This window comes from Homalodisca vitripennis, chromosome 4 (genome assembly GCF_021130785.1).
Source record: "Homalodisca vitripennis isolate AUS2020 chromosome 4, UT_GWSS_2.1, whole genome shotgun sequence".
Lineage (NCBI taxonomy): Eukaryota > Metazoa > Arthropoda > Insecta > Hemiptera > Cicadellidae > Homalodisca > Homalodisca vitripennis.
Genome location: NC_060210.1, coordinates 44,936,204 through 44,964,015, shown reverse-complemented (window position 1 = coordinate 44,964,015; position 27,812 = coordinate 44,936,204). Strand labels below are relative to the sequence as shown.

General features: G+C 32.0%; 1 protein-coding gene and 1 long non-coding RNA gene across 10 annotated transcripts in view; one reads left to right on the top strand and one right to left on the bottom strand.

Annotated features, from left to right (window-relative positions):
- The window catches only part of LOC124359254 (regulating synaptic membrane exocytosis protein 2), a 206,148-nt gene that overhangs the window by 52,363 nt on the left and 125,973 nt on the right, over window positions 1-27,812 (bottom strand). For 7 of the 9 annotated variants that reach the window (XM_046811843.1, XM_046811844.1, XM_046811846.1 and 4 more), the window contains 11 exons: window positions 22,321-22,451; window positions 21,708-21,873; window positions 20,299-20,385; window positions 16,884-17,044; window positions 16,232-16,361; window positions 14,427-14,521; window positions 11,703-11,874; window positions 8,027-8,099; window positions 4,572-4,788; window positions 2,705-3,561; window positions 2,227-2,388 (listed from right to left, as the gene is read on the bottom strand). In XM_046811843.1, the coding sequence (XP_046667799.1) occupies window positions 2,227-2,388; window positions 2,705-3,561; window positions 4,572-4,788; window positions 8,027-8,099; window positions 11,703-11,874; window positions 14,427-14,521; window positions 16,232-16,361; window positions 16,884-17,044; window positions 20,299-20,385; window positions 21,708-21,873; window positions 22,321-22,451 (2,251 nt within the window). The remainder of the gene's footprint in view (window positions 1-2,226; window positions 2,389-2,704; window positions 3,562-4,571; window positions 4,789-8,026; window positions 8,100-11,702; window positions 11,875-14,426; window positions 14,522-16,231; window positions 16,362-16,883; window positions 17,045-20,298; window positions 20,386-21,707; window positions 21,874-22,320; window positions 22,452-27,812) is intronic. The other 2 variants (XM_046811849.1, XM_046811850.1) reach the window with 1 other exon arrangement.
- Window positions 50-17,364, top strand: LOC124359255. The gene is made up of 3 exons (XR_006922132.1): window positions 50-852; window positions 11,696-11,887; window positions 16,891-17,364. It is a non-coding gene; the product is annotated as an uncharacterized LOC124359255 (long non-coding RNA).

The following is a 27,812-nucleotide window of genomic DNA, read 5'->3' as shown; positions in this document are numbered from 1 at the left end:
AGTGAACATTTATTAAATAAGTTATTAAATTTACACTTATAGACAGAATGTTCCACGCTACATTATATTTAAGTGCTCACATATTCATAGTCTAATTATTGTGCCACTGGTTATAACAAGTTGGCATGATAGGCCATGATAGGACGTAATTTTTAAGATATCCAGAGACCAAGCGTCCCACATGTGAGCCAGACATCCCCATAGACCAATACAAAAGTATCAAGCCTCTAAAATAGACCAGTGATTTTTCATGGCAATAATAGTGGCATGCAAACAGCGGCGCAAATATGGGACGTCAGTCTATTTGAGGTGCCCCGAGCGGCGCATATTTGGGACGCCGGTGCACGGGAAGAAACCGTGCGGCTCATATTTGAGCCGGCTGGTCTGTAGGTATACGACTTTTCTTAACATGGTGGTAGCGAACGTGTTAATATATGTTCTAAAAGTAAGCTATTTTTGCAGAGTAAACATGGCAAATTATTCCTTCCTCTCTGTTCTCAGCCATCTGCTTCGGGCGGCCCCTTTTTCAAGTCAAGTCAAACATGGCAAATTATGACTTTCTTGGAGGAGAAACAAGTAGTTAAGTTATTAAGTACTTTGTTATTATAGTTGTGATGAAAATAATTTTATTATCGTTTTCCTAACTTTCTTGTTGATTTTTATTTGTTAAAATATAATATCAATGTTTATTTTTGCAATATTGATATCAACGTTTATACGTCGATATTTATAATTCATTGGTTTTCCAGCGTTATGCTTATGGAAGTGCAATTCTAATCTTTGTGCTAAGGGTTAAGAGTTTGTGAATTAAGGTTACAAAAAAGTAGAAGAGTAAACTTAATAGTGAAAAAAGTAAGTAAAGCAAGTTTTGCTGATCTTTCCAACCACACATTTAAGTTAAAAATTAATATAATATAGTAACTAATACTGTAAACACCCCAATATTAACCCTTTGGCCGCCAATGTCCGATCATCCATTCAGAAAACACATCTCTTTATTAAAGTTTGTTTTGACTGTTTTTGTATTTTAAGGAAGTAAATAAGACTGCCTGTAAATAACTATCAAGGTCGTGGTGCTAATTAGATTATCTTAGCTGTTTGTTTTTAATTAATGAAATTATTTAATAGAATTGTTCTGTATGCAGTTCTGTAGAGTGAAAAAGGCCAAGGCAGCAAAAGATAAAAACAAGCTACTTTTTCAAAAAGTTATATCAACAAAGGTAAATATTTTCTTCAACATATTAAAGATTGGTTATTGGATTTTCCTACTTTTTAAAATAAAAACTAACACTATCTATTAGCAGTAAACAAATGTTATATCATATAGATACAATACTGTAAAAGTACTTCTTGTGATAGTACATTTTTCTAATATTAATGGCTTCAAAAACTTTTCTAATAATTTCTCAAAATAAAGTTTTTTGAAATTTTTTAAGAGTATTACATATAACATAACGTGAAGTATTTTATGTAACTGTAGAGAATAAATATGTTTGGTACAGGCAAAAATAAAATTTTTAGTACCGATCTGTTACTTTAAAGTGAGATTTTAGTAAGAAAATGTTCTGTTTGCCACTGCCACATTACAAAGTTACACATCATTTTTGTTAATAAATACACAATTTGATATATTTAATAGTACATACAACAATTAGATACAAAACATAAAAATAATTCAATTTGCCTAGAACCTGAGGACAGTACATAGTGAAACATAACTCACTGAAAAAATGTTAAAGTAAGCCTTGGCAATTTTGGGTAGTACAGCTGTCTCAGGTGCTGGTGGTGACAGGTTGTGCGTTAGTCTCGGACGTTAGCATCCAAAGGGTTAAGAGGCAACGCTGGTCAGATGTCAGTCACACTTCTGAGACTCCTCCACTTTTAGCATAGGGCTAAAGTTTATTAATATTAATTGTTTATAGTTTATATTCAGTAAAGGTTTTCCCATATGAAATTGTATTTTCCATTGATACCCTAAAATCTAGGTTTCGAAGTTAGATTTGAGACGAGTTCCTATTTACAACACAGAATTAAACTTTAGTCCTACGTTACAATCAGAGCCACAGATGCACAACTGGCAGCTAACTAACATACCCTCTTAAGTTATTTGTTAAACTCACAAATCAAATTAAAAGTCATAATTGTATTAACAGTAAGAATTTTACGTTTTCTTATTAGTTGAGGAGTAACTATGATTTTCTTTTAGTACACGTTGGCTAAACTAACCTGTGGCAGACAGTTGGCTGGTAGAGTTGCTCTTTTTGCCCATTCCTTGGCCATGGGATTGCTTTCCTCCTGTGGTCCCTGCACTGCTACCAACTGTTACCTTGCGCCGAGATCCGTTGATATGGTGGTGATGGCTCACTGCAGTGTCACTCAGACTTCCATCTGTTATTGAACAAATTTGTGTTATTTCTTTGTTAATTACCAGAACAATCCATTTGATACATCACACAGAAACAGAACCATTTCAATGACATAGGATATTCTAGAGGCTATTGAATTACAATATAACCTAGATAGTCAAGAACTTAAACAAATAAAACATTCAAAACATTGGGGCAGTAATATTTAATTAAGTTTTGTTTTCTTTAGATTTAATTAAATATTGAAGTCAAGAATAAGATTTTTGGAAAGAGCATCATAATCATTACAGCTCCATACAAAAAATGAAAGTGTAAAAAAACTGTAGTATGGGACTGACCTCCTCTTTCATCAGGCTGGACGTCTGCATTGGAAAGACTTCTGGAGAAGGGAGGTCGTTTGTTGTTCTGGGGAGGTGGTTGCACTGTGGAGTGTGTTCTCTCCCCGTAGTCGCTAGGGGGCAAAGCAGAGGGAGGGGTGACAGAGGGCTCAACTTCAACTTGTGACTTGCATCTCAAAAATACACGTTTATTGGTGGGAGTGTCAGGAGTGTTACAAAGGCTCTTACTTGGATTGTCAGGTGGAGGGGCAACATCAACACTTTCATCTTTAGCTGTATTTTCTTCATTATGTTCATCCAATTTGTTTGTTGTTTGTTCACCTGAATAATTTGTATGATAATTAGAACTATTATCCTCAATTTTATTAGTGCTAAAAATCTCATAATGATCATCAGTTTGATCAGAATCTCTTCTCCAATCATCAATTTTGAATCTAGTTTTCTTTAACAAGGTTTCTGGCTTATTATTCAATAGATCTTCAGAACTCGAGTTTAAATCATTTAATGAAGGGCAAATAGCAATCGATCCAGAACAATCCGAATCAAAGTTGAAATCTCTAACTGTAGTATCATCCCAGTTATTGGAAACAATACGACAATTTCCCAAATATTTTTCATGGAAAGCGTCATCATCGTCTTGAAATCTTTTAGAAACATCACTGTCTGAAAGCAAGACATCTCGCAATGGTGCCTCATGCAAGGCATGCTTGTCACAGATCAGTTTTACGTGAATAGGGTGTGACATACGGTTAGGAAGTGAATTTTGTCTACGGAACAGTGGGTTGCTTACAGAACTCTTTACTTTACACAAACTACAAATACTGGAACTACCAGTAAAGGAATCTCGCATTTTAGCACTGCAACAAAACAAATGGAAAGTTATTCTGGTTAGTTTCTGTTTCACTGATTTTTTTTCAATACATATAAGGTTTTTATTTCTGAAAGTTGTGTTAATGCTAATGTAATAGTAAAAGTAAAATGAATAAAGTAGTACTATTAAAAAGATATACTTTTTATTCATGTAAAAACATAATTTTGTAAGTATTCAAAAGAAAATCCGGCAATAAATCAGCCTCCATTACTAAAATAATTGTTTTACAGATTAGTATAACCGTATATTCAGTCAGTACAACCAACATGAAATATCTGTTAAGAAATTTGTATTTCTACTATGTTTCATTGTGAATATACTTAAACAAACCGAGCAATGAAGAAATTAGGTGAGTTAACATAAGATACAAGACCATCCAGACATATATTAATAATAGAAATACTTTATTTTAAAAACTAAAGTGAAAGCCAGCTATGCAGTGTAAATTTGTTTTTCCAACAAATAAGGTGAAGACGGTAGGATGTCATAGTCTAATAAATCAAAAACAGGTTTGCTTTATTTATTAGAGATATTCATAGTATTTGTGGTGAAATTACAATTGCAATACTGCATTCATATATTAAATAAACAATGGGAAATAAAAAAATATTTACCTTTTGTTTCGAATGATCATAAAAATGTTCAGACCTGGTTCCGGTTCAGCTTCTTCTTTTAATGATTATAAAATGTTTTAGATGGACAAGTTTGGATGTTAAGAATTTTATCTCTAGATATTGAGTAGTCAAAAGTTTAACAATTATTATTATAAAAATTCATTACAGAAATCAAATCTACTGAACACTAAGGACTATCATATTTAGATGAAGTATACATACATATATTTAGTTTTTTTTAAATTAATTTAGCTTTAGCTTATATTATTATATATCCAAGTTAAAATCTTACTTTTGACCCTAATATATTTTATACTATACACATAAACAATACAGTTCTTCAACATGTTATTAAAGTTAAGTACAGTATGTGGATGAGTACCTAAAACCACGTGAGCCACGCGGGCGTTCACTCTGTGTGGAGAAGGCACTGCTAGTGATGCTGACAACACTCTCTAGGTCACTATCACCCAGATCTGTAGTTCCAATGATATCCTTATCTGGAGACATGGCACGGCCATAGCTGTGGCGATGTCTGCCCATGTCTGACGAGGGAAGATCACTGTCCGACAGACCGGTGAAGTGTCTTGACATGCTTCCTGCAAACATCATCACGAAAAATCAAAATTTAGAAACATTTTTCAGAACACAGAACCACATTACACACAATCCACGACGTGAAGTAGCGGAGACCACTACCACTACCAACAACCTGGAGGCCTTGGCCACACGCATTCCTACCTACGGTTTGGTGATGTAAAATCTATATTTTGGACACAGACGAGCCTTTATGTGACTTTTCATAGTAGCTAATGTAGCCACCCACTTTGTTGTAGTAGACTTATTGCACCACTATGGTTTCCTAGTGGACATCCGCCGAAAGTATTTGGTTGACAAAAAGACCTAACTGGTTACAAGTGGCCGTACAGATCGTTGCAGTTTGGTTAAGTATCATTAAGACCGTAAATGATAACTTTCTCTCTGCATATTCCCAGTTATTTCAAAACTACCCAGAGATCACCAGGCCCTAAGGAAAGCTAGCCTTACCGATCAAACACAAAACAGCACTACAGGACTACTGCTATAAGCCTTAACGTCTAGCTGCAGTCTGACTGGGAATCACCGTACCTTGTTGTTTTCAGCCCAACGCTGTTTCGCTACAGAGCCCGCTATATATGACCTCTTGAAAGGAAATGTAAAAGGTAATGCACAAATTGTCTGGACAGAGAATGGAAAAGAAGCATTTCAGGCTTGTAAGTGCAGTCTTGTGAGGTGAAATTGTTGGCCTATCTGATCCCGGATGCTCTACTATAATTTTTTATTTATTTGACCAGGAAGCTACTCTACAACAGAAAGAAGGTGTGACATGGCAGCTTTTGTTGTTCTTCTCCGAGAAGGTTAGTCCTGCTCAACAAAAGCACAGAACATAGGATCGTGAACTACTGAATCTTACTTTTTGACCCTTCATAACCAAGAGTTTTTTTAATGCTGCATTCCAAACTGTCCAGGCCTATCACATCCTGAGGCCTATCACAGTTTGATTAGTGACACGTTTTGTCTAACCTTCAATAAGCTCTGACTATTGACTCTGGGTCCGCTCGTGCTTGGATTACCAGAAATAAAAGTTAACCCTGCACACTTGAACACCTGTGGGAACTTTCTCTCTGCCTTCCTCAAGGTTTAAACACATTCATATGAATCTCGTTGGAGCATTACCTGAAACCCTGTGAGACAGGTTTGCCTAAACCTTGCTACCTGCAAGCAGGTCTTTGTGTAAAAGAGCCTGCACCCACCATACTCGGATCCATATTCTGTCATCATCAAATCCAGTGAGACGGCTCTGATGTCAATATGTCCTTCGATTGCTTGAAGCCAACCAACGTTATGTCCCAGTGAATCATCTTAGTCCACCCCTGCAACCAATCACTCGCCTGACAAACCTGTGGCCCCTTCACTACATTCTGCACCGTCACAGAGCACTGTGTTCTGGTAGGCATGTTTGCTTCCCTGACCGTTGGCAAGCTAGTGTATTGTGATTGATTTAAAAAAAATTTTAGCCAAATCACTGATGGAGGGTACTGAGGGGTTTAGTTTTACATGTGACTCAAATTAACATGTAACATTTTAATCTTTGTAATTAATTTTAAAATATATGGTCAATGTTATTTTGGGATTTTTGTGTGTAAATAAAATTATTTTGACATTATACCATGCGTAAATATTTACTGTAGAATAAATATTTACTTTTTACTACTACCTTATTACAGCATAAATACTTTTCTATCTTCCTATTGTCCCAAGCTGTAGAGTATTGGCAGTTTCTCTTTTAATTTCAAATGAGATTTGTAACTGCTTTGTACTTTAACATAGGATTTTTGTAAATGAGGGTGAAATACCGTTCATAGCCTTATTCTGTCCATCTTCGTGGGCCACTGGTCTGTGCGAGATTTAATCAAACTGAATAAGGAGAAAAGTAAAAATCAATGGTACCAATAATAGGTGCAACCGAACTTAACTATCTCTAACTCAGATTCAAAGTTTAATGCCTATGATCGTGAGGCCACTGGCTCTTCTTAATAAAATGTTTTATTTTGATGCAGAAGTGTAGGCAGTGGCTTTCTAGGTCATCTGCCAAGGTTTTCTTTTTATGGTTGATCTTAAATTATGGGTATTTGACAATTTGGGAAAGGCCTCGGACCTTACCCCTGATTCTTCTACCTTAAAAATGCCATTATCTGACCTCTTTTATGTTCCTTTGATTTATAAAATTGAATACCTGATTTGGCATTAACAATACCTGAATTGAGCTTTAATAAAAAAGATTGACATGGGTATCCATCGGCAAATGTACATTGAAATGAAGTAGAAGTATAGAAGTAGTTAATGCTTTACCTATCGAGCTCAAGACAATTGAAAAAAAAACTAAAAAAAGACTGTATTCCTGGCTTATGAAGAAATCAATTTACACAATCAGTGAATTCCTTGAACATGCAAATAGCCGCAACAACTATTAAAAACTTATAAGGAGCTAAATACAATTTATTTCCACTACATTGTATTGATTTTCTCATTTATATTATTATGTATTTGACACCTGTTCTAAACTTGATGTTTATGAATAAAGCTTTCTGTATTCTGTAGTTCAAAAATTCATGTCCATAAAGGTCGTAAATAGGTCATTCTTAAAGATTTAATTATGTTTGATGGTGAATGACAAGAAATTTCACAGGAAGGTGTTTCAGTTCTTTAACCATCATTTATTGTAGTGGTTGACGTAGAAGAATCGCGTGGGAATCACACAGGGATAATTCGTTGTATGATGACTTTAATAGTTCTCTGTTAATGGCAGTGTAACTATCATCAACCAGGCATCCTGTAACACAGGTTTTTTCTACAAATATTCATTGAAGGAGTGCTGTGCCATGTATAATAATTCTCAATCTGCTATCAGTTGTTAATTACTGGCAGTAGAAGCCATTTTTGGTTGACACCATATGTGATGTAGGTAACGTTTTCTCAAATAATTGTTTGTTGGGAAAAGTGTGTAGAAATTGACTTTAACTTTAATTACAAGAAATGTAAAATACCATTCATAATGCCTTAATGATCACATTAAAAAAGGAGAATGTCCCTTTTTGATAGATTTTTTCTATGCTGAGTGTAATAGTTCAAAAAACCCCTGGTAACTAACAAATTTCTAAACATCTTTATAATTATTTTCTCCCCGCCCCCTCACCAAAAGCTAATTTCCTCTAAACTTTGGTTTAAATGCATGAAAGTCATAAGTTTTATTTTAAATTTTATTTGAAGCTACATTATGAGCATTATCTGCATTACCTGCGTATCCTGAGCGTTGTGTCTGCATCTGTCTCATTCTCTGCTTCATCAGGTGAGCTCTCTCTTCCATGTCCTGTAAGTCATATATCATGTTTAACTTCAGCACATAGCTCACAAATTTAAATACATAAATAGTTATTCTGAAGCCAACATTTTATAAATAATAATTCTCATGTGAATGAAATATGCATGTAAAATATGTGTGCTTGGAAAATATAGTTCAGTAAATCAATTTCAAATTCTAAGATAACCTAAGGTCACAAATTTAGTCCAGTTTCAGAAAATGTATGGTTTTTAATGAGTCTCTGGGTAAATAAATTATTTTTAGTGCAAAAACTGAAAGGAATAAAAGAAGCGTGGTCTTTGTGATCAAAAACACATAAATTAAAAAAAATGTTTATACATTTATTTAAACCTAACTATATTTGGTACCATTTTATTTGCAATTAACTAGAGAACACTAAAATAATAAATAATTTGTGAAATCTAAGGTTTTTATTTTTGAAGGTAAGTATAAATAAAAATTGTTATAATACGTTTCTAAACAAAGGGATAGTTACCTGATAAAAACAGTTATTGTAATAATGTTTTTGGGTTTTTAAAAATTGTATAATAACCTAAAGGTCACAAATATATATATATTTGTATATATATTGTATATATATATGTATATATATATATATATATATATATATATATATATATATATATATATATATTCTAATCACTCTAATCCAGATATAGAGTGATATTTTGTTATTAAACCACAAAACAATTACAAAAACAAAAAAGTGGTTGAACTATTTTTTATGTAAAGACGAAAACACCAACATCATTCTTAAATTACTCTGCTGTTATAGAACAATTGTAAAAACAAGTGCTGTGTTTGGCAACTCCACCTTTCCAATGGTATATGATCACGTCGATACTTGATTGTTTACATATTATAACAACTGATTAAACAGGTGATACAAATCAATGGATAGCCATTGTTTCGCATTTAAGGAACAAAAATAAACAAGTATCGGTTGAATGGCAGTCGGAGGGTTAAAGTGTATTGTATACCTATATTCACGACATTAAATTTCACTGCAAAAAATATAAAACTTAAAAATTCCCTCTTTAAATAGTAAAATAAGTACTCTACACTTGTAAATGTAGAGCACTTTAACAGTTTACTTTCACTTTAATTAATCAACATCCTCGATTAATAAGTTGATAGGACAATTAAAAGTTCTAGTTTTTATATTGAGTGGATGAAAATGTTTCAACTGAATAATTACATGTTTCACTTCCTTTAGGTAGGCCTATAAATTTTCGATAATTTAATCTAACTTATTGATATCTCTAACTATAAAACACTCAGATTAAAGAGGAATATAGAGAAAACAAAGAGTACAATCTGTAATAACAGAAACTTGCAAAGGAAGAGGAGCATGAGGAAAATCACAGTAATGTGTTAAGCTTATTTCGGTGATAATTAGTTATTGATATGTTATAATATTGATATGTCATAATATGTTAATTATTGATAATTAGTTATTATGATAGTTGGGAAACTGTAGATGTGATTTTTACATTAAACTGTCAAGACTCGAAATATTGTAACACTTTTGGACTTTACCAATAAATATGAAGGTAAGCTCATTGTATTTCCCCTATTTTCCTCAGATTTTTTCCAATCCTGACATTACCAAACAAACTTCCATCTCTTTCATTGTTATCCAACAGAAAAGAAATTAAAAGTGCCACCATGGTCATTTAAAATTACTTGAAACTGAAGTGATTATATACTAAAAAACAGTAGCATTATGAATTCACAATAGTCTGTACAATAAAAAACAGTATATGTTGTTTTCATAGTTCCCACAATTATAACTAACCTTAATGAGGAGGGAAAGTAATTGCTTTTATTTAGTCCCTCTATTTAACTATTTTATCTTCTAGCCCATTTTGAGTTCTAGTCAATTTTCATTCTATTGTGCACTGCCTTAAGTTTTTCTGAGAGAAATTCCTGTTACGCATTCATAGATGTGTATTAGAACGCTTAATCTACAATGCATTATTGTTTAAGGGTTTCAATTTATCTCTGTTGTACATTAAATTAATGAATGGATCCCATACTGTAATGGACCTCTTCAGGGAAAGTTAATCGTCTGCTTGGAAAGTAAAATTAAGTTTTCATTGTGCAACCTACATGCAGATTGAAATTAAAAGCCCAACTTAAATAGCAATAAGACTTCATCTGTCCACCACACACACTTTGTACACTGCTTTAATGCATATTTAAAAGTTTAAAAGGGAGAAAATACATTTAACTACAAAAATTGTAACAAGCTCTAATACTAATAAAAAAGCAATAAGATTTTATTGTTGACTACATATACAGTATGTTTTATTATTATGAATTTTTGAGTGTTCATTATGTTATATAAAAACCTGCTTAGAGCAAATACATAAGTAAAATTACGAGATATCTGCATGATATACTAGAGGCATAAAAAGGTTTTCAGATACAATACGTGAACCATTAGATTTGCTAAGAATTTTCAATACAGAACTGTTGAACTGTAAATAATCCAATAACAGTAGTCTACTTATAAAATAATTTAATTTTTTCTACTATTTTTGTACAAATACTTTTTAGTTTTAACCTGAATAAGAGTGCTGGCATATCCACTATTGCCTACCACAAAGGAATGTGCCGGTCAGCCGTGGTATGACCAATTTTGATCATTTATTTAATTATGTTTATGTATATACATAAAATGTTTATACAAAAATGTTTACCAAAACGTTTATTTAAGTACTAACACTTTTTCAAGTGATAAAAATTACACTTTTTATGAATAGTAAACAGACACAAAATAAAATCGTAATAACAATCTATTAAATACATAGGTATGTCAAATAAGATCAAACATATTGAAAATGTTTATCTAAGTCAAAATCTGTTTTTCGTGGCATTAAGGCATTATGAATAGATACGGTAAAACCCGTGTAAATATGAGGATGTTATACAATCCATTGAAACGATGCTACAAAGCAGTACCATTCAGTAACAGGTGCTTATATTGTTCATGTGCCATGAATAATTGCAGCTTTTATGGATAGAATAAATCAAGTACCTGGAATTGAATTCAAAAGACAGCTGACTAACATGCCGGCACACCTGTACTCACCGGGGAATGGCATGCTCACACTCTTTTGGGACAACTTCCCAATATTTGTCAACAAGTAAAAGATGATTTTGAGAATTGCTCTTGAAATACCATATAGAGTATAGCTATAAATATCCGAGCTTGCCATCGATTGACAGAATAGTTGCATTCAAGATTAATAACAAGTATATGCTAGGTTTATAAGCCTGGATTGCATAAAATTATTGGAGATGATGGTTTACAAACCCCTAGTAGATGTCTTGATGAATAATTAATTTACTATCTGCATGTTTTATAAAACTATCTCACACTGATAAAATGGAAATTATTAAAAATATTGGTCTAATACTAATATTATGTTTTTATTATGCCATGAAAGTCCATTACTTTAATATACTAAGTCAAATAACCAAGTGTCTTGCTTACAGATAAGTTTAGCAGTTCAAAAATATGTTTATTGCTACACATTAAAACACACATTACACATTAAAAGTAAATGATATGACAGAACTCACCTGTGTAACTCGTTCCCGAAGAGCCTCCCGAAGAATCGTAGAGTGTGCAGAGTGTGGAATCTGCGGCAGTTGACGTTTCTTGGGCGATGTGATGGGGGTAGCGGTAGCGGACCTGGAGGAAAAGCGAGGCACATACGCATGGGATGGAAGCACAACACTCGGCTGGTAGATTCTAAAATGTGAAAGTATGTGTGCGTGCTTTATACATGCTGTAGAACACTACAAAAATAAGCATTAAATATGACATTGCCTATAAAGCTATTATGAAAAAAATATAAATGTGATTCTATATAAAATTAGCACAACAATTTTGCTTATAACTGGTCATAATTATAATTCATGTTTGGGTGTTTATTTTATGGTAACAACTAATAAGTAATGTATGAAATTCAAAATTACCAAGAACTGATTAATAAGACTCTCAATAGTTGCAGTGACCTGATACAAACAGAGGAGAGCCATGGGTTAGTTTAATCAAGGGTACATTTTTTTGCCTATATTTTACTGGGATGACAACCACTCAGCCCTCAGATATACGTCATTCAATGATACACATGATTCAATTATTGATTTGGTAAGAAAATTCAAGCACTGTGAAGGGTGTATTAATACATTTTACATAGCAATTTTTAAACATGTCTTTTAAACTTTGTTAATTGCTTTAAAGTTCACTTCTCAACCTGGCTGCTCATATCTCAAATATGAACAGATGTGTATACTTGAAAGTTTGCATGAAACTTTATTTCTATAGAAGGAAAATTTAGTTCAATAATTGTACATGTCATTCCATGAGATTTAGTTTTAATTTTTTACATTGTTTTTAGATTTTTTAATTGGTTTTATGAGTAATCACGATAGCAATAAATAATTCATAAAACATTTTTTAACAGACTGAGCTCAATCGTATGACATTTTCACATGTGATAGTTGGTGGATTGGTAGGTAAGACTTTCCTAACTTGTATCGAGTCCTTAAATATTTCGTTATATCAGTTATTTGTATCAGTTTATTTGTATACAGTTATCTATAGCTGATAGAGTTTGATGATGGTGTATGTTCCTCCATTGGATTTGACTGAGTGTTAACAAGGCTTACAACTCAGAGGGATATCTCGAAAATGAAACGAGCTATACAGAATTGAACAAAGCCTGTTATTCCATGCATGATGTGGCATACCTTGTATATTGCAGTATCAATGAATACACAAATTAAATATTTTTTAATGTTTACCTGAATTTGTAAAAAACTAAATTCTAAAATGTACGAAAACTTGTAACACAAAATGAAGTTTGGCTAGAAAGTAATTGGTCTGTTATTGAGACTGGACGATTGAGTGTAGGTACAATTTGGGTACAATTATGGTTTCATCTTCCCAACTTACTAATTAATTCCAGTTGAAAGTGATTCATGATATGACAATTAATTAGGTAAATGCTGAGCTATAAAAAAAGAATAATGAATCTTTCAACAATTTATAAGTTCAACTTTTAAAAAGTTGCTACATGTGTATATTGAAAAGATTTTACACAGATTTATTGGTATTCAGATGATTTAATAATACCCAATGATTTAATAAAAACCCTAATGACAACCAAAAACCTGGCAGACCAATTTAAGTAAAAAAAGACATCAACAAAGTTATTTAGGGATACTGTCATTTAAACTCACAACAGTGTTGGAGTTTACAAACAATAAAATACAACTATAATTACTGTATTAACATTTGACAACCTTATTTGAGTGGTTATGGAGAAAGTGGTCCGAGGAACCAAAGGTTTGAGGAAAATCATACACAGGACCTTTTTCATCTTTATCAGGACTTTTTTCTAGCCACACTCTGTATCCTATACTATCTATCTTCAATAAACAGTTAATCAACAGATAGCACTCCACAGAGAGGCTAAAATATTTTAAGAATATAATTATGTAAGTGACATTTTGACTTATTATGAACTAGAAGCCAAATATTGTTGCTGCACAAACCTTATTAATAGAATGCAAGCTTTCAATAACAAAATTAACTTACACTTTTAAAACTATATTTGTATATATGCAGCTTTCATTCTGATGGTTTTAACAAACCTATCATTTTTATTCTTAGGTCTTGTATTAACAATTGTTTAGATAGAACATTTGTACGAATTAAAATGTTTTGAAAAATTTGTCTTAAATCACTTGACATTTTCTGTAGCTGTAAATTTCCTGTACTAACTAACAAATTAGTATTTTAATATTACTTTGGGTATTGATTTTAAACCACAACATTTTCTAAATATTTTAACCTAAGCTAATTATTCTATCTCGACCATTTCCACTACCACAGTAATTAATAGTTATTTTACTAAACCTTTGCACAGTTCAAAATTGTGTGATACTTTGTATTGTAATTATTTGAGTCTGATGGAATCAGCTGAACAATGGATTGTGTGCATTGATCTGATTAAAGAATTTTACATTTGTTAAAAGAAGATTATGTTTTCAACATCATATTTTTTCTAAATTAAACTTTTTACATTAAACAAATTTAAAATTCACAATAAAATAGAAATAATCACCAAGACTTGCTCTAGGGCAAATGTGCTGTACAAATTGCAATGAAAATTAAAAGATCGCATACTACAAGCTGTGCAATTACAAAAAGAAAAAAAAATCACAATAGATTAAAATGTAACCTCGGTGTGTTAAAGCTGTAAAAAAATGAATGCAGTAATGCAGAATACTGACCTGTATTCGGGTGGGGAAAGGCTGCGATGGGGACTTTTGGAGCGTGACCGACCTTCCATGGGAGCAGCAGAATGTGATCTCTGATTACTTCCACCCTGACATATAAAATACACAATTCAAAAAACACACAAAAAACTGTAACAATATAGGCAAAATTAACCAAATTTATAGTGCTCATGTATAGTCTACAGTGCAATACATGGACCAATTTTGTAGGGGCACAGCAGGTTTTGATAAAATATTAATAAATGTAACATTTCTAAATTTACAATCATTTATGTAGAATATAACAGGGACTGAGAGTAGCTATGAAAACAAACAACACTTATCACCAGAAACTGAATTGGTGCTTTAATATTACAATTTAACCTTACACTGAATTAATAAATCATAGCATAGTTGATTCTTGATTACTCAAACCTCCTAATTTAAAATCCCTGTGAAGTATAAATAATGTTCAAACACCTGCAAAATAAAAAGTCAAAGTCAAAGTCAAAATGTTCTTTATTCATATACTTCAAGTACAGAGATAGTGTCAAAAATTAATAAACCTAATTGGTGACATAAAACATTTAGAGTAGAATATTAATGTCCAGGGTTGGTCATTTGGTAATTCTTCAAGTGTGTAGATGGCCTGGTGTGAGAGCAGTTTATGGAGTTCAATCTTTAGCTGTTTCCCCTTCTTCGTTCTTATTTCTATCGGTAGACAGTTGCTCAGCTTTCTTCCTATGTAGGATGGTTTTTTTTTCATACTGTGCTAAGTGGTGAATGGGCAGTGGATACATAGTTGAGTTGCAGGTGTTGTAGTAGTGCAGGTCTTCAAGCCTTGATAGGTTTTCTCTGTCAACATATAAAATAACTTCTTGTATGTAGAGAGCGGTCACGGTCAAGATCTTTAATGTTGCAAAGACCTCTCTGCAACTTTCCCAGAAATGAAGGTTTGCAAGTATTCTTATTGCTTTTTTTTGAAGGATTAGAACTCTGGTCATGTTAGCATTTGATGTCCCTCCCCATACAGCTAGACCGTATCTTATATGTGCCTCAAATAGAGCAAAATAGGCAGTACGTGCTGTAGTCAGATCACCGATTTCTTTAACCTGTTTGAGTGCATATAGGCTTGAGTTTAGTCTATTGCATAGCTGGTCAATATGGGGTGTCCAGGATAAGCTTGAGTCAATTGTAATTCCGAGGAATTTGGTTTGTTCAACCAAGTTAACTTCTGGTGAGCAATTAATTTGTCCTGTTCTTCTCCCAAACCCTAATTGGGTAGTTTTAGAGGGGTTAACCACTAAGTCATTTCCATCACAGTATTGATATGCCATGTTGACCGCAATAAAAGCATTTACACTAAGGTTTTCAGGTGTATTGTTGTCAAGGATTAAGGTTGTATCGTCAGCGTACATCAAAGTTTTAGTATATTCATGTAAGTATTCTGGAAGGTCATTAATAAAAAGAATAAAAAGCACTGGACCCAGCACGGATCCCTGTGGGACACCTCTATGTATAGGATGGGGTTGTGATCGGAATGCTTTAGTCACCCCTTTTTCAATAGACTTTAGTTCGACTATTTGACTTCTGTCTTTGAGGTAGCTTTCGAACCATTTCAGAGCTGTTTCTGTTACACCAAGTGCTTTTAGTTTCTTCTGTATGAGGTCATGACCCAGGCAGTCGAAAGCCTTGCTCAAATCCAAGAAGAGTAATAACTGAAGAAGTAAAGACTAATAACTTAGGTTCATAGAAAAAATATATAGATTAAAATATGAAAATGCCATTTTAACTTTTAGTGTTGAAGTATTAGTACATACCCGTCTTTGTGATTCATAAGGAAGCGTATGAGTTTTGACTTGTACAACCGTGGGGCGCTTGCGGCTACCCTGAGGTGACATGTCTCGACGCGATCGATGTTTCTCAGACATGTCTACATCAGGAGGAGGGCTATAAACATATGATATTTATTATTTTTCCGAACTACTTGGTCTAATTATATTATTGCTTATTGAATTCATATATACAATTTGATGTTAGAGACTATGACAAAGAATTTGCCAAATCCAAAGTTATTAATTATATATATAACACAGAATATATATATATTCTACTATTTATTAATGACAAATAAAAACTTTCAATTGAATGAATGAATGAATGAAAAGTCTGTAGAAACAATAATTATGGAAAACACAAATTTACAACTAAGTACAACTACAAGTAGTCATCCAGTCATAATAAAATGCTTAAAATATCTACATTTGCCATTGTTGACATATTATATATTATGAGTGCATTTGAAGTTTTTACAAACAATAACCAAATGGTTCACAAATTAATATTATAACTAAAAGAATGAGTGACAATTTGATAAATTGTCTTAAGATTTAATTTTAAAAGAAACGTTATTAAAAAATATATGTTTCAAATTTTTAAACATTCTTTCAATGTACATTAAAAAGAGTTAACCTTGCAGAGCTTCCGAGGCTGCTGACAGATGCTCCGTCTGCTACCCTCCTTTCCCGCGCATCGTCCAGGTCTGATGGATCAGAGTCCGAAAGGCGTGATGTGGTGCTAGGCGGTGATAGGTGGTCTGTGGGCGTTAACGCAATATCTACATCCTCCACCGCCTACAAACAACGTGAACATGTCTTTCCTCTTCACTTCTGCATAACTTATTTATGTATTAATAACATACAAAAATATGGATTAAAATCAAAAAGTCATTTAGGGGAGGAATTGGGAATATCTTCTTATAATCAAACTCAACAACAAATTCAAATTCAAAACAAGATTTATATGATATCTAGAAATACTTAAAAGAGTTTTTACACAATTTCAAGTAGCTAGTTGTCATGTAGTAACCAATACTGTATACTAGTTTCTAAATACATCTTTTTCCTATTTTAATTTCTGTTGAATAATTAAATATTTCGATTTTCAAATTTAACTGTGGATTTTATTAATGTGCCCTCTATTGCCAGATAATTAAGTTATGACTAAACTAGAAGAAAGAATAAAAAAGAAAAATCAGATATATAGTACAATTCTTAAATATTGTACACAGCAATGATTTCTCTTTAAAAATTTCCGTACACTCTCAGCCTGCCATTATTCAAAATTCACTTGACAACGTTACAACCAATGACAGTAATAAAATTTACATTTTGCATGAGATGTTCCCTACAAAATAAAATAATTCAATATTACGTTACAGTAATTAGTTTCACTATGCCAGATTTTGAAACACAAACTACAACATTTAATTAATTGTTACAAAAACTAAATATTATGGTGGAAGAATAAAAATTCAACTCTATTATTTCAATATGGAATAATGTGCAATACAAATCTCTTCATTAGCTTAATATATATATATATATATATATATATATATATATATATATATATATATATATATATATATTACATTTGTTTGCAAAAATCAAGATTAGTTTAGAAACTTTAAATAAAATTAATTATGCCATCTACTTTTCTTCTTGGATGGAAAAACATAGGTTTTAAAAAAATTTGGAGGAGTGATATGAAAACAGGTTGAAAAATGTCAAGCTTGGGTCTCTGTATGGTTACATTTATTTTCTTTTATAGAAACTAACCTTACAATGGTAAAATTACCTAAGAACTAGTCCAAATTATATACTCGATGCTATTACTATTGGTAGAATTTTTTCCTGATTTAGCAAGGTAACAACTGAGATATTACTCAAGGTGGATTATGTTAGTTGACACTTAACCAACTTTATGTCAAGACAGAAAATACAACCTTAGAATACTTAAAGTACTTAGTGTCTGCCTGATATCATAACAAGTTAGAACCACCTGTACTAATGGGTCTATACACATATTGAAGCTCATCAGTTTGGTCTCGCTTTCTTAATGATGATTTTCAGAATATCATAGATCCCAGTCATTTATTTAAAGGAATAACGATTTCATTGCTCTTGAAAACCTTCCACTAGATTTAAATTAAACGCATACATATAAAAGAGCAGAAAATTAAAAGGACAACTGTCAAAAGTAAGATTTGGAAATTAAAGAAATATCCAAACTGCTTTGATTGTTAAGCTCAACTTTGGTGTTGGTTATAATTATTGAAAAATTCAACGGCAAATAAAGAAGTCCGGAAACAAGTCTTCGTCATGAATGTGTTAAATAAATACCTTTTTTTTAGACTATCATGTTCCCCGGTGGGTGCACAAATTGCTTAGTTTTTATGGTAAATTAATTTTTTAAGTACCACTTGGGGTACATGTAAAAACATTAAAAAAGCATATTTAAGTATATTTTTTTGTGCAAATTTGTGAAGCCTACATACATTTTTTGTTATTTTTACACGTTTAACGTAAAAAAACTATTACGGTTGTTTGCCATTATTATTGAAAAATTCAATGGCAAATAAAAAATTTCGGAAATAAGCCGATGCTGTGAACTGTTTAAGGAGAATTTCTCTATTGACATCAAGTAAACGAGGTTATTTGCTAATAAAAAGTAAACTAGCTCTTGGCTCCTGTAATATATGGAAAGAGCAGTTAAAATTATAAAAAGATATCCTTATCTGTTTTTGGATCTGAATCCAGATGTGGTGTAATCAAAGTAAAAATATTTCCATATAAAGCTATGCAAAGTTTGGAAACCTAAAAGCAGTTTTATCCTCATACAACCTTGGTATGAGATACTTTTCAGTTTATTTACCCAAATCATTTCGACAAAAGACTGTAAGTATTACAAAATACAGTAATATACAACATTTCTTACGCACCTAATATACTATTTTATGGTACATTTTCAGTGAGAATAAATTATATTTTCATTAAATAATTCATTAATTTTATCATTTGTCATAAAGGTTGTATGTAATTAATTATACTTTGGAAATTTTCAAATTAAGAAAAATTACATTATTACAAATTTTAGTAAGCTAACTGTGTTACAATCTCAATAAAATAAAAACACAAAATAAGTAATTGCTGTTATACATTTTAACACATTGTGATAGTTTCCTTTTACGTGAAAAAACTGCATGAGTAATAATAAGTTTAAAATTTAAAATGGATAAATTTGAGCACATACAATTGATTATGATAAACATTGATAATTCTCTGAAATTCTATTACTTCCATTAGTTCATAAAAATTTGAAGTACATAAATTTCTTGTTTGAAATTCATTTATAAAAATTATTAGGAGTCATTTATCAATGTTTTGAACAATATTACATACCTTAATTTCAATCTACATAACGTGCAGATTATTTGCCACTTAATCTGTGCCATATTTCAGCGTTTTATACTATACAATCATTTTTAGGCAGTAGGAACACTCATTTACCTTATTTTTTTACTATCAATAAAAACTTAAATTCAACATTAAACTTTTATGTATCAAACAAAGAATATTATGAATAAACTAAAATACAAACAGACAAAAATCAATTACTTTTGGACTGTAATATTTTGGCTTGGGGCTTCAATGCAAAACACTTTTGGTGCCTATGTTCTGCTAGAATTCGGCTCATACGGTCAGGTATGCAAAATTTCAGCTCACTAAGTTTACACACTGCTTAGTGCAAATTCCGCCTTTCCACTTGTAAACGCGACTGTCGCATCGACAATTCTGTTTGTATAGTATGCACATAAAATAATGTAAGTCCTGATAGCCAAGCTTTCCTACTGCGTTCTTACAGTCAAGGTTTTATATATTGTCTTAAGTTTTCAAAAGCTCTGATACTTTATAATAGGTAATTATAATAAAATATAAAAATTAGGCTCCTACTGAAGCACCAATATAGTGTTCAGTATACGTTTTAAATAAACATAATGCACAGTGCTTACATTAAGTATCAATAAGTAAGAACAAGAACTCACGTGAGGTATTAATACTTGCTCGTGAGGACTGAGGTGAAACCACTCGGATTCGTTGTCAAGCAGTGCCACACTCAGTTCTATCATCACCTGCAACATATCTGTGTTGTGAGATAAAACTGTGGATGCTGTGTGACTCGGTTACACATTATAGCACCAATTTCTTTGTGTACAAAATTTAAAATTACAGTGACATTATACTAATCAAACTAAGATTCCAATAACAAAACCACTTTTTTCAGGGAATGGTTTCATAAAATGTTTTTTCTGTTGGTAAAACAGTTTTGTAAGACACAGAAATTGCCTCGAAAAGTCCTTTTATTACTTGTTAATTGTCTACGATCTCCTGATAAAGAAGAACTAAATCCAAGGATGGCAAAATTGTCACCTTATTTTTGCCTCAAAATGTAATTCTATTGCTCCAACCTATGGACCAAAAATTCATTTAGACTGTAAAAAATAACAGTTACAAGAATAGCCTATAGTACAGTGTTTTATTAAAAGAAAAGAGTGTCACTATAGTTTTGAAGATTTCGTTTTTAACTTGGCGAACACATGGGAAAACCTTTGTACAAAAACAATTGTTTGTTCATGGGCAAAGTTGTGGCCTTCCCTAAATTTATTACAGGCTTAAGAAAAAAAAGCTGAAAGTGATTCATAATTACACAAAATGGCATTTTGAATTAATTGGGTTGAGAGAAGCAATGATTGCTAGTGGACCAAACAACTAGTGAATAAACCTGGTGATTTGGGAACAGTTGATGTAAATGCCAGGCTAGAAGTAGCAGACGACAAGCAAGTTCTAATCATGACAGAAGCTGAGATCATCGCAGGTGTACTAGCTAACAGTGATGAAGATGGAGGAGTCAGTTCTACCCTGGCCGTTACACACACAGTAAACATGGACACAGCTCTCTGTGCCTTTGCCACTGCAGTCACTTGGACGGAGGAAAAGGGGGCTTCCACTAATAAACATACTAACACTTCTACTACTAAGACTTCAGGAAAATGCTTTAAAACTGTCCTTTATTTCAAAGAAACACTAGTTTACTGATGTCAAAGCAAATGTACAGTGATATGAGATATAACTGTTTTGTATGTGTAGTAGTATAATTGACTCTTGTATATCAATTGAATATTTTTACATTACAATGGCTTTTCATTACAGCTGACGTAGTGATTGTTTTTAAAATACTATTTAATTAATTACACTTATTTTAGCCACCATCATTGTCAATTGCTTTCGTACGGATTTATACGCTGTTTTATTGTTACATTGCATCATTTTATATTGCATCCCACTAATCCGGCATTTTTTGGTAATCCAGTTCTACTACTCCCAATACAGGGCTGGATTAGTGAGATCCTACTGTACTAGACTAAAGAAAAAAATTGAAAGTGTGAATCCATACCTCGCCAAGGAAGTGGTTGGTCCCGTAGTGCACATAGTCCCACACTGTGATCTCCACTATCCTCAGCTTTAGGTCAGCTCTTCGGACAGATGAGTACACAAAACTCTGATTCCATTTTGGGTCATTTGTATTTGCTAATGTTTTTGTTCTTCTTTTTGACTTTTCACTAAAAGAGAAACAGACAAAATAAAAGTAAATATTTTATTTTATTTACATTATTATAAGCCAATAATTTGTAATATAACATGTACTCTTGTTAATCTTACTTATGAGTGATAGTATGTAATAAAAGGACTAATTACAAAAAGTAGAATAAACGTTTATAACATTTATTAAAGGTGGTCATATGTAAATATGAATTTTCTCTGGTGATTATTTCATACCATTTTACTCAATATTTATTATTATTTCAACTATATGGTGAATAAAAGGTTTTCTTATCTCGTTTGATTTAAATAAAAATAAGCTGTTTTAGTTTTTTAACGCTAATTTCTCTAAATATAATCCAAAGATCAAAAGACTTCATGTACTGTCCTGAGTTGCATTTAAATATGTACAGATTGCATTGACAATAAAATCATACACCTTAGTTTATTAAAGTAAGGAAATGTACCTTCTATCTGGTAGTAGGAAGAGCTTGGCATAGGGATTGCGTGGTTGTCCGTTACTGCGAGGCATCAATCCAGCTGCACACACCAACGTCACTACCAGCTGTAAGGCCCCAGAGTCGAACCACAGTTTCACCTGTTGCATATTCATACAACACTTGACACTGTTATTGATGAAAATATATTATAATTCATTTAAAAGTTAGTAAATGTCATAAATCTTGAAAATGGAAAAAAGAAGCTTATACAAATATGATTACCAGGGTCATTTAAAAAGTAACAATACATTACTACAGCTCAAAAACGCTTTATTCAATTGTTACCAAACATTAGTTACTTTTCATCATAGTCCCCAGCAAAACTTATTCACTTTTCTCATCTATCTGCTAATTGGTAAATGCCCTTGGCATAAAATTATTTGATTTGATCTAAACACCCCTTTTACACCTGATTTTTTACCTCTTGAATGGATTGAAAATGTTTCTCTCATAGACCCTTTTCAAGGGGTCCAAACAGATGTAAGTGTGTTGGGGTGAGGTCAGGGCGGTAGAGTGCATGTAGAAGATCTCTCACCCCAGTTCCTAACATTTTTCTTTCACCAGCTATGCCATATGTGGACAGGCATTGTCTTGAAGCAAAATATGCCTTCAGTCACGACCCCATGGCATTTTGTTCGAATAACAGGTCTTAACTTGATTTTCGGCATGTCACTGAAATAGTGGTTGATGATTATTCTTTGGCCTTCAAGAAAATCACAATAAATTTCTCCCTGAAAATCCCAGAATACTACAAGCATGACTTTACCAGTAAATGGCTGGGTCTTAAATTATGTGCGAGTGAGAGAAGTAATTGCTTCCACTCAAGGATCTATTGTTTTAACTCTGGGTCACAGTGGTGGATCCATGTTTCATCACATGTTACAATGATTTTCAAAAACATCTTCTTCAGTCAAATATTGATTTTTCTACTGTTGACTGATTTTGAAGCCTGGTCTCTTTGTGGGAGTCCATGAGTTGTCTGGGCACCCATCTTGCACAGATATTCTTCTACTGCAGCATGTTGTGAATAATTTTATGGACAGTTTCACACTTGCATTTATTTTAACACTTATCAGTTCAACAGTGATACACCTATTTCCTGAATTAATGCATCAATCCGAGATTCAAGAGAGGAAGTCCCAACTTTACTGGTCATCCACTGCGTTGATTGTCAGAAACTTTTGTACAGCCACTTTGAAACTGCTCTACCCATTTGTATATGTTCGATTGAATCAAACAATTGTCTCTGTACAATTTTAATATTATTTCATGCATTTTACAAACTAACTAAAAATCTGGTAAAAGCACATTGCTATTCCACAGTGAAATTCTTGAGCAGACTCACCATTGTTAACTGAGTAAATTTGAGGCTATGTTTACAAAATATGATTGAACTGCTGATCAGATGTCATCGCAAGGTTGCCATTTTATGTCTTGGAAGTTTCATATGGATCAACTCAGCCATTTATATATATGGTTTGTTACAAAAATGAAACAATGCTGAACTCAGATAGTTTGTAGATTGGGTATCACAGGGTTTGGATGGCTGACAGTCAATTGCTAGAGTTTCTTATGACGTGCCTAAAGCTTTCTATTGTATTAATCACCAACTACACTGAACTAAAATGAATAATTTTGGGAACAGGTAAAGCTCTATCACTTATTTAATCATATTACTAAATAGACTATAACAGAACGGTTGCAACCAATAATTTAAATACTCATAAATCAGATTGGAATTAAATCAAATACTGTGTCCTGAAGAATTCTATACTTGGACTCGCTTTATATATGTGACACCAAAATCCTGATTTGTCAATATAATTTTAATTTCTGTGAAAAACAGTATGTCGGCTAATCATTCAATAACTTACACATAAGTGTACATACAAACCACAGAATTCTTGTTTGGTATTTTCTATGACCAGCGATATGTTGTTATCCATAGCGACGGAGATAAGCCTTAAGCGAGTAAAACTATAAATTTACACAATCAAAATCATCTAGAAATTGTTACACTATCAATGGTATCAATAAGTTCAATGAAAATCTACATGAAAAACTTAACATATTACAATATAAAAAAAGTGAAACTGCAATCCAGTTAGTTCTTCACGTTTGGAACCTCAGATATCCGAGAGGGCTTAATTTAAGACAGATTTCATGATTTCTATCTATTCATAAACATCAAATTAATGGACAATCAACTACTGATCTATTGTTTTTATTTATAATGTTTTATTTTCATTGTTTGAATCTTCACTTTCTTTTTCTTTAATATTTATTGCTTGCAACTATTTATAAAATTTGCATTTATCTTAAGAAGTTTACCAGATAAACAAAAATTTATAATTTTTTCAAACCATTGTATTTTTTTTTAAGATAATTGACCTGTTTTGTGTTTATGGTACATACATAATCTACCTAAGAATATTACATGACAGTTTACACTTTTTCTGATGATAAAGTGTTTTAATTTCTGAAAACAGATGAAAAATTAACCAGCAATGTGGAATGTACAAGTAAACTAGAAAAGAGACTGGAACAGTAAGAATATTATATTATAATATAATATAATTATAATATTCAGTTAATAGAAAACTAATATCATAATTAAATGTAGTGATTCCCATAGTTTTTTTCGGTACTTTGGGATTATACCGACCACACCCAGACATGAATCGTTATTTGACATTTTGCTTCTACTGATTACTAGATTAGCGTAGAAGAATATTTCGTCAATATAAAACAGGAATTGTCTTATCGCAAACCCCTCCCCATCCTCAGACAGAGGTCAAAGTCGAGCGGTCTAGTAGATAACGTGATTGCAGAGTCTCGCCGCCCGTTCAGCTGGTGTGTCGCTTTGTTGTACTTCCGTGTTTTACCTCTACATTTCTCCAAACACAAAAATTCAACAAAAACAAACATTACCAAACTAAAACTAAACTCTGTATTGAAAAAAACACTCAAAACTTGTTTTTATTCTTGATCACATTCCGCCACCCAAAATGCGAGTGCCTCCGGCCATCAGCGCGGGCTTCGGCAGCACCAAAGGTGCTGCCGAAGCCCGCGCTGATGTCAACGGAAGAAAAACATCCCTCGAGATAGTACCTATCAGTAAAATATCAAATTCTAGAGGGGCTTATCAGAAATATAAATTGAATTGTAATGGAAAGGCAATTATGTACCGTGCAAATCATGTGATGCCGCGCGGCCTGCCGTAATCAGGATTCTCGAGAAAGATAAGATAACAGCGACAACAATACCGATCACAATACCTGGAAATGCTTGTAAGTTTGTAATTTTGTAATTAAAGAGTTGTTTTTTTCGTTCTATCATGTTTGTTTCTATAAATTTCTATTTTTGTGTTCTTCATACTGGTGTGGTCGGTATAATCCCAAAGTACCGTTTTTTCTAATCAATGACAAGACTCTTAATTTGCAAGGCCATCTATTAAAAACAAAAATTAATTACTTACAGATTTCAATTAAAGACTAATAAATTCATTCTAAATAGAAAAATTAAATTGTCTACTATGCTAACATACAGTTGATTTAAAAATATGGTATTGTGGTCTGAGGTTTGAGTCCTCATTTCAATAACTTAAAGCTGAAAAAACATTAATACGTGTTATAGCTAAATCTGGTTATAAAGCAAGCTGTAGAAATATACTTATACAAAATTCTTATCTTGGTCTTGGTTTATATTTTTGAGATGCTAAAATTGTTTTATAATAAAATTTAGTACGTTAGAAATTCAGCATATATAGTGTGCACCACAAACATATTTTTAAATAACATTCACAACCGCAGTTTTAAAAATAAAGCAAATCTACGTTACTATTAAGATATTTCATAAAATTCATAAACAAGTTAAAATGTATTTTACAAAAAAATTGTTACCACATAATTAGTCAGATAATTCTTCTTAAACAGGTTTCACATGAAATATCTACAAGAAATGTTAACACACTCACGGCTATGGCTTATTTCCGGACTATTTGATTTGCCGTCGAATTTCAAAATAACAATGGCCCAAAACCTTAGTTGTTTTTTATGTTAAATGTCTAAGTATAACAAGAAAAGTATGTAGGCTTTGTAATTTTGCACACAAAATTATTTAAATATGTTTTTACAATGTTTCTATGTGTACTCCAAAGGGGTACCTTAAAAATTAATTTACCTTAAAAATTAAGCAATCGTGCACCCAACGGGATACACAATAGTACAAGGTATTTATTTAAGCATGGGATCAAATTGAACAAACCACCAAGACAGGCGAACAATAAAAATGCAATAAGGAAATGCACAGCAACATGTACCCCATTGGGTACACAACGCGCTTTAAGACACTTTTAATAAACATCCAGCACATTATTTATTAATCAAAAGTGCAGTTTTATACCCTATATACAGAGTAAATTATTAAATATTTCTGTATATGTTCGAAACATATATATATATATATTCTACAAACAATAATACGTAGTATTTTGAAATATTATTTCTCTAGCTTTTACGGTTAAAATTGTAAAATAAATAGCAAATTTTCTGATACTTTGTCAATTTAAAACTAAAAATAAGCTATTAAATAATTTTTTATTGAAAACTAATTTATATACAATATGTAAAACAAAACCATTGTTATTTAGATCATATCATTTTTATCTGGGATAAATCCTTTGGTAGAACATTGTCAAGTGTTAAAAGTTAAATTTTGGACTTGGCTTTTCTGAAGAGTAAACTGAATGTAATGCCTAGGCTTTATTACTAGAAGTTAATTTTTAATTTAAAATTAAATTAGATTGAAATATAAAGTAATTAGTAACTTCCAAAAACACCACCTTTGAGTATATGGGTTTAAAATGTTAGCAACCCTAACAAAAGAAAGAAACATTTACAAAAATATACAAATTTCTAAGATTTAAAATGTAGGATGTTCTGTATTATATGATTCAGTCTGTTCTACTGTAAATAAACACATTTTGAAATGACGATGATCTTGTTTTGTAGAAATCATTCTACTAGCACAGAGCCCATTCAAACTCAGTTATGCTTTTCAGCTACTCTAACTATTTTGACATTTCCTATACAGTGTGTTTCAAATTTTATGTATACTAAAGGGATCTTGGCAACTATAAGAGATGTACAGCAAAGATTAAATGGGCAAATTGGTGCATAATAACAAGAACAAAAAATCGATGTGGTTAAGTTAATATTGATTGCGTCATTCACTTGCTTCTCTCAGAAAACTGTTTTTGTCAAAATCTTCAAACTGTCATAGCTCTCTTATTAATACCTATAATGAAACACTTTTTTGCATGAAATTTACATGAAATGTTTTGCATTTTTTAAATATTATAATTAAAAATTATTCAAGACAATCATAGAAGTAATGTATCGTGCAAGTCAATATTTTTAAATACAATGACTTGTTTTTTACTTAAAAGAAAGTAGATT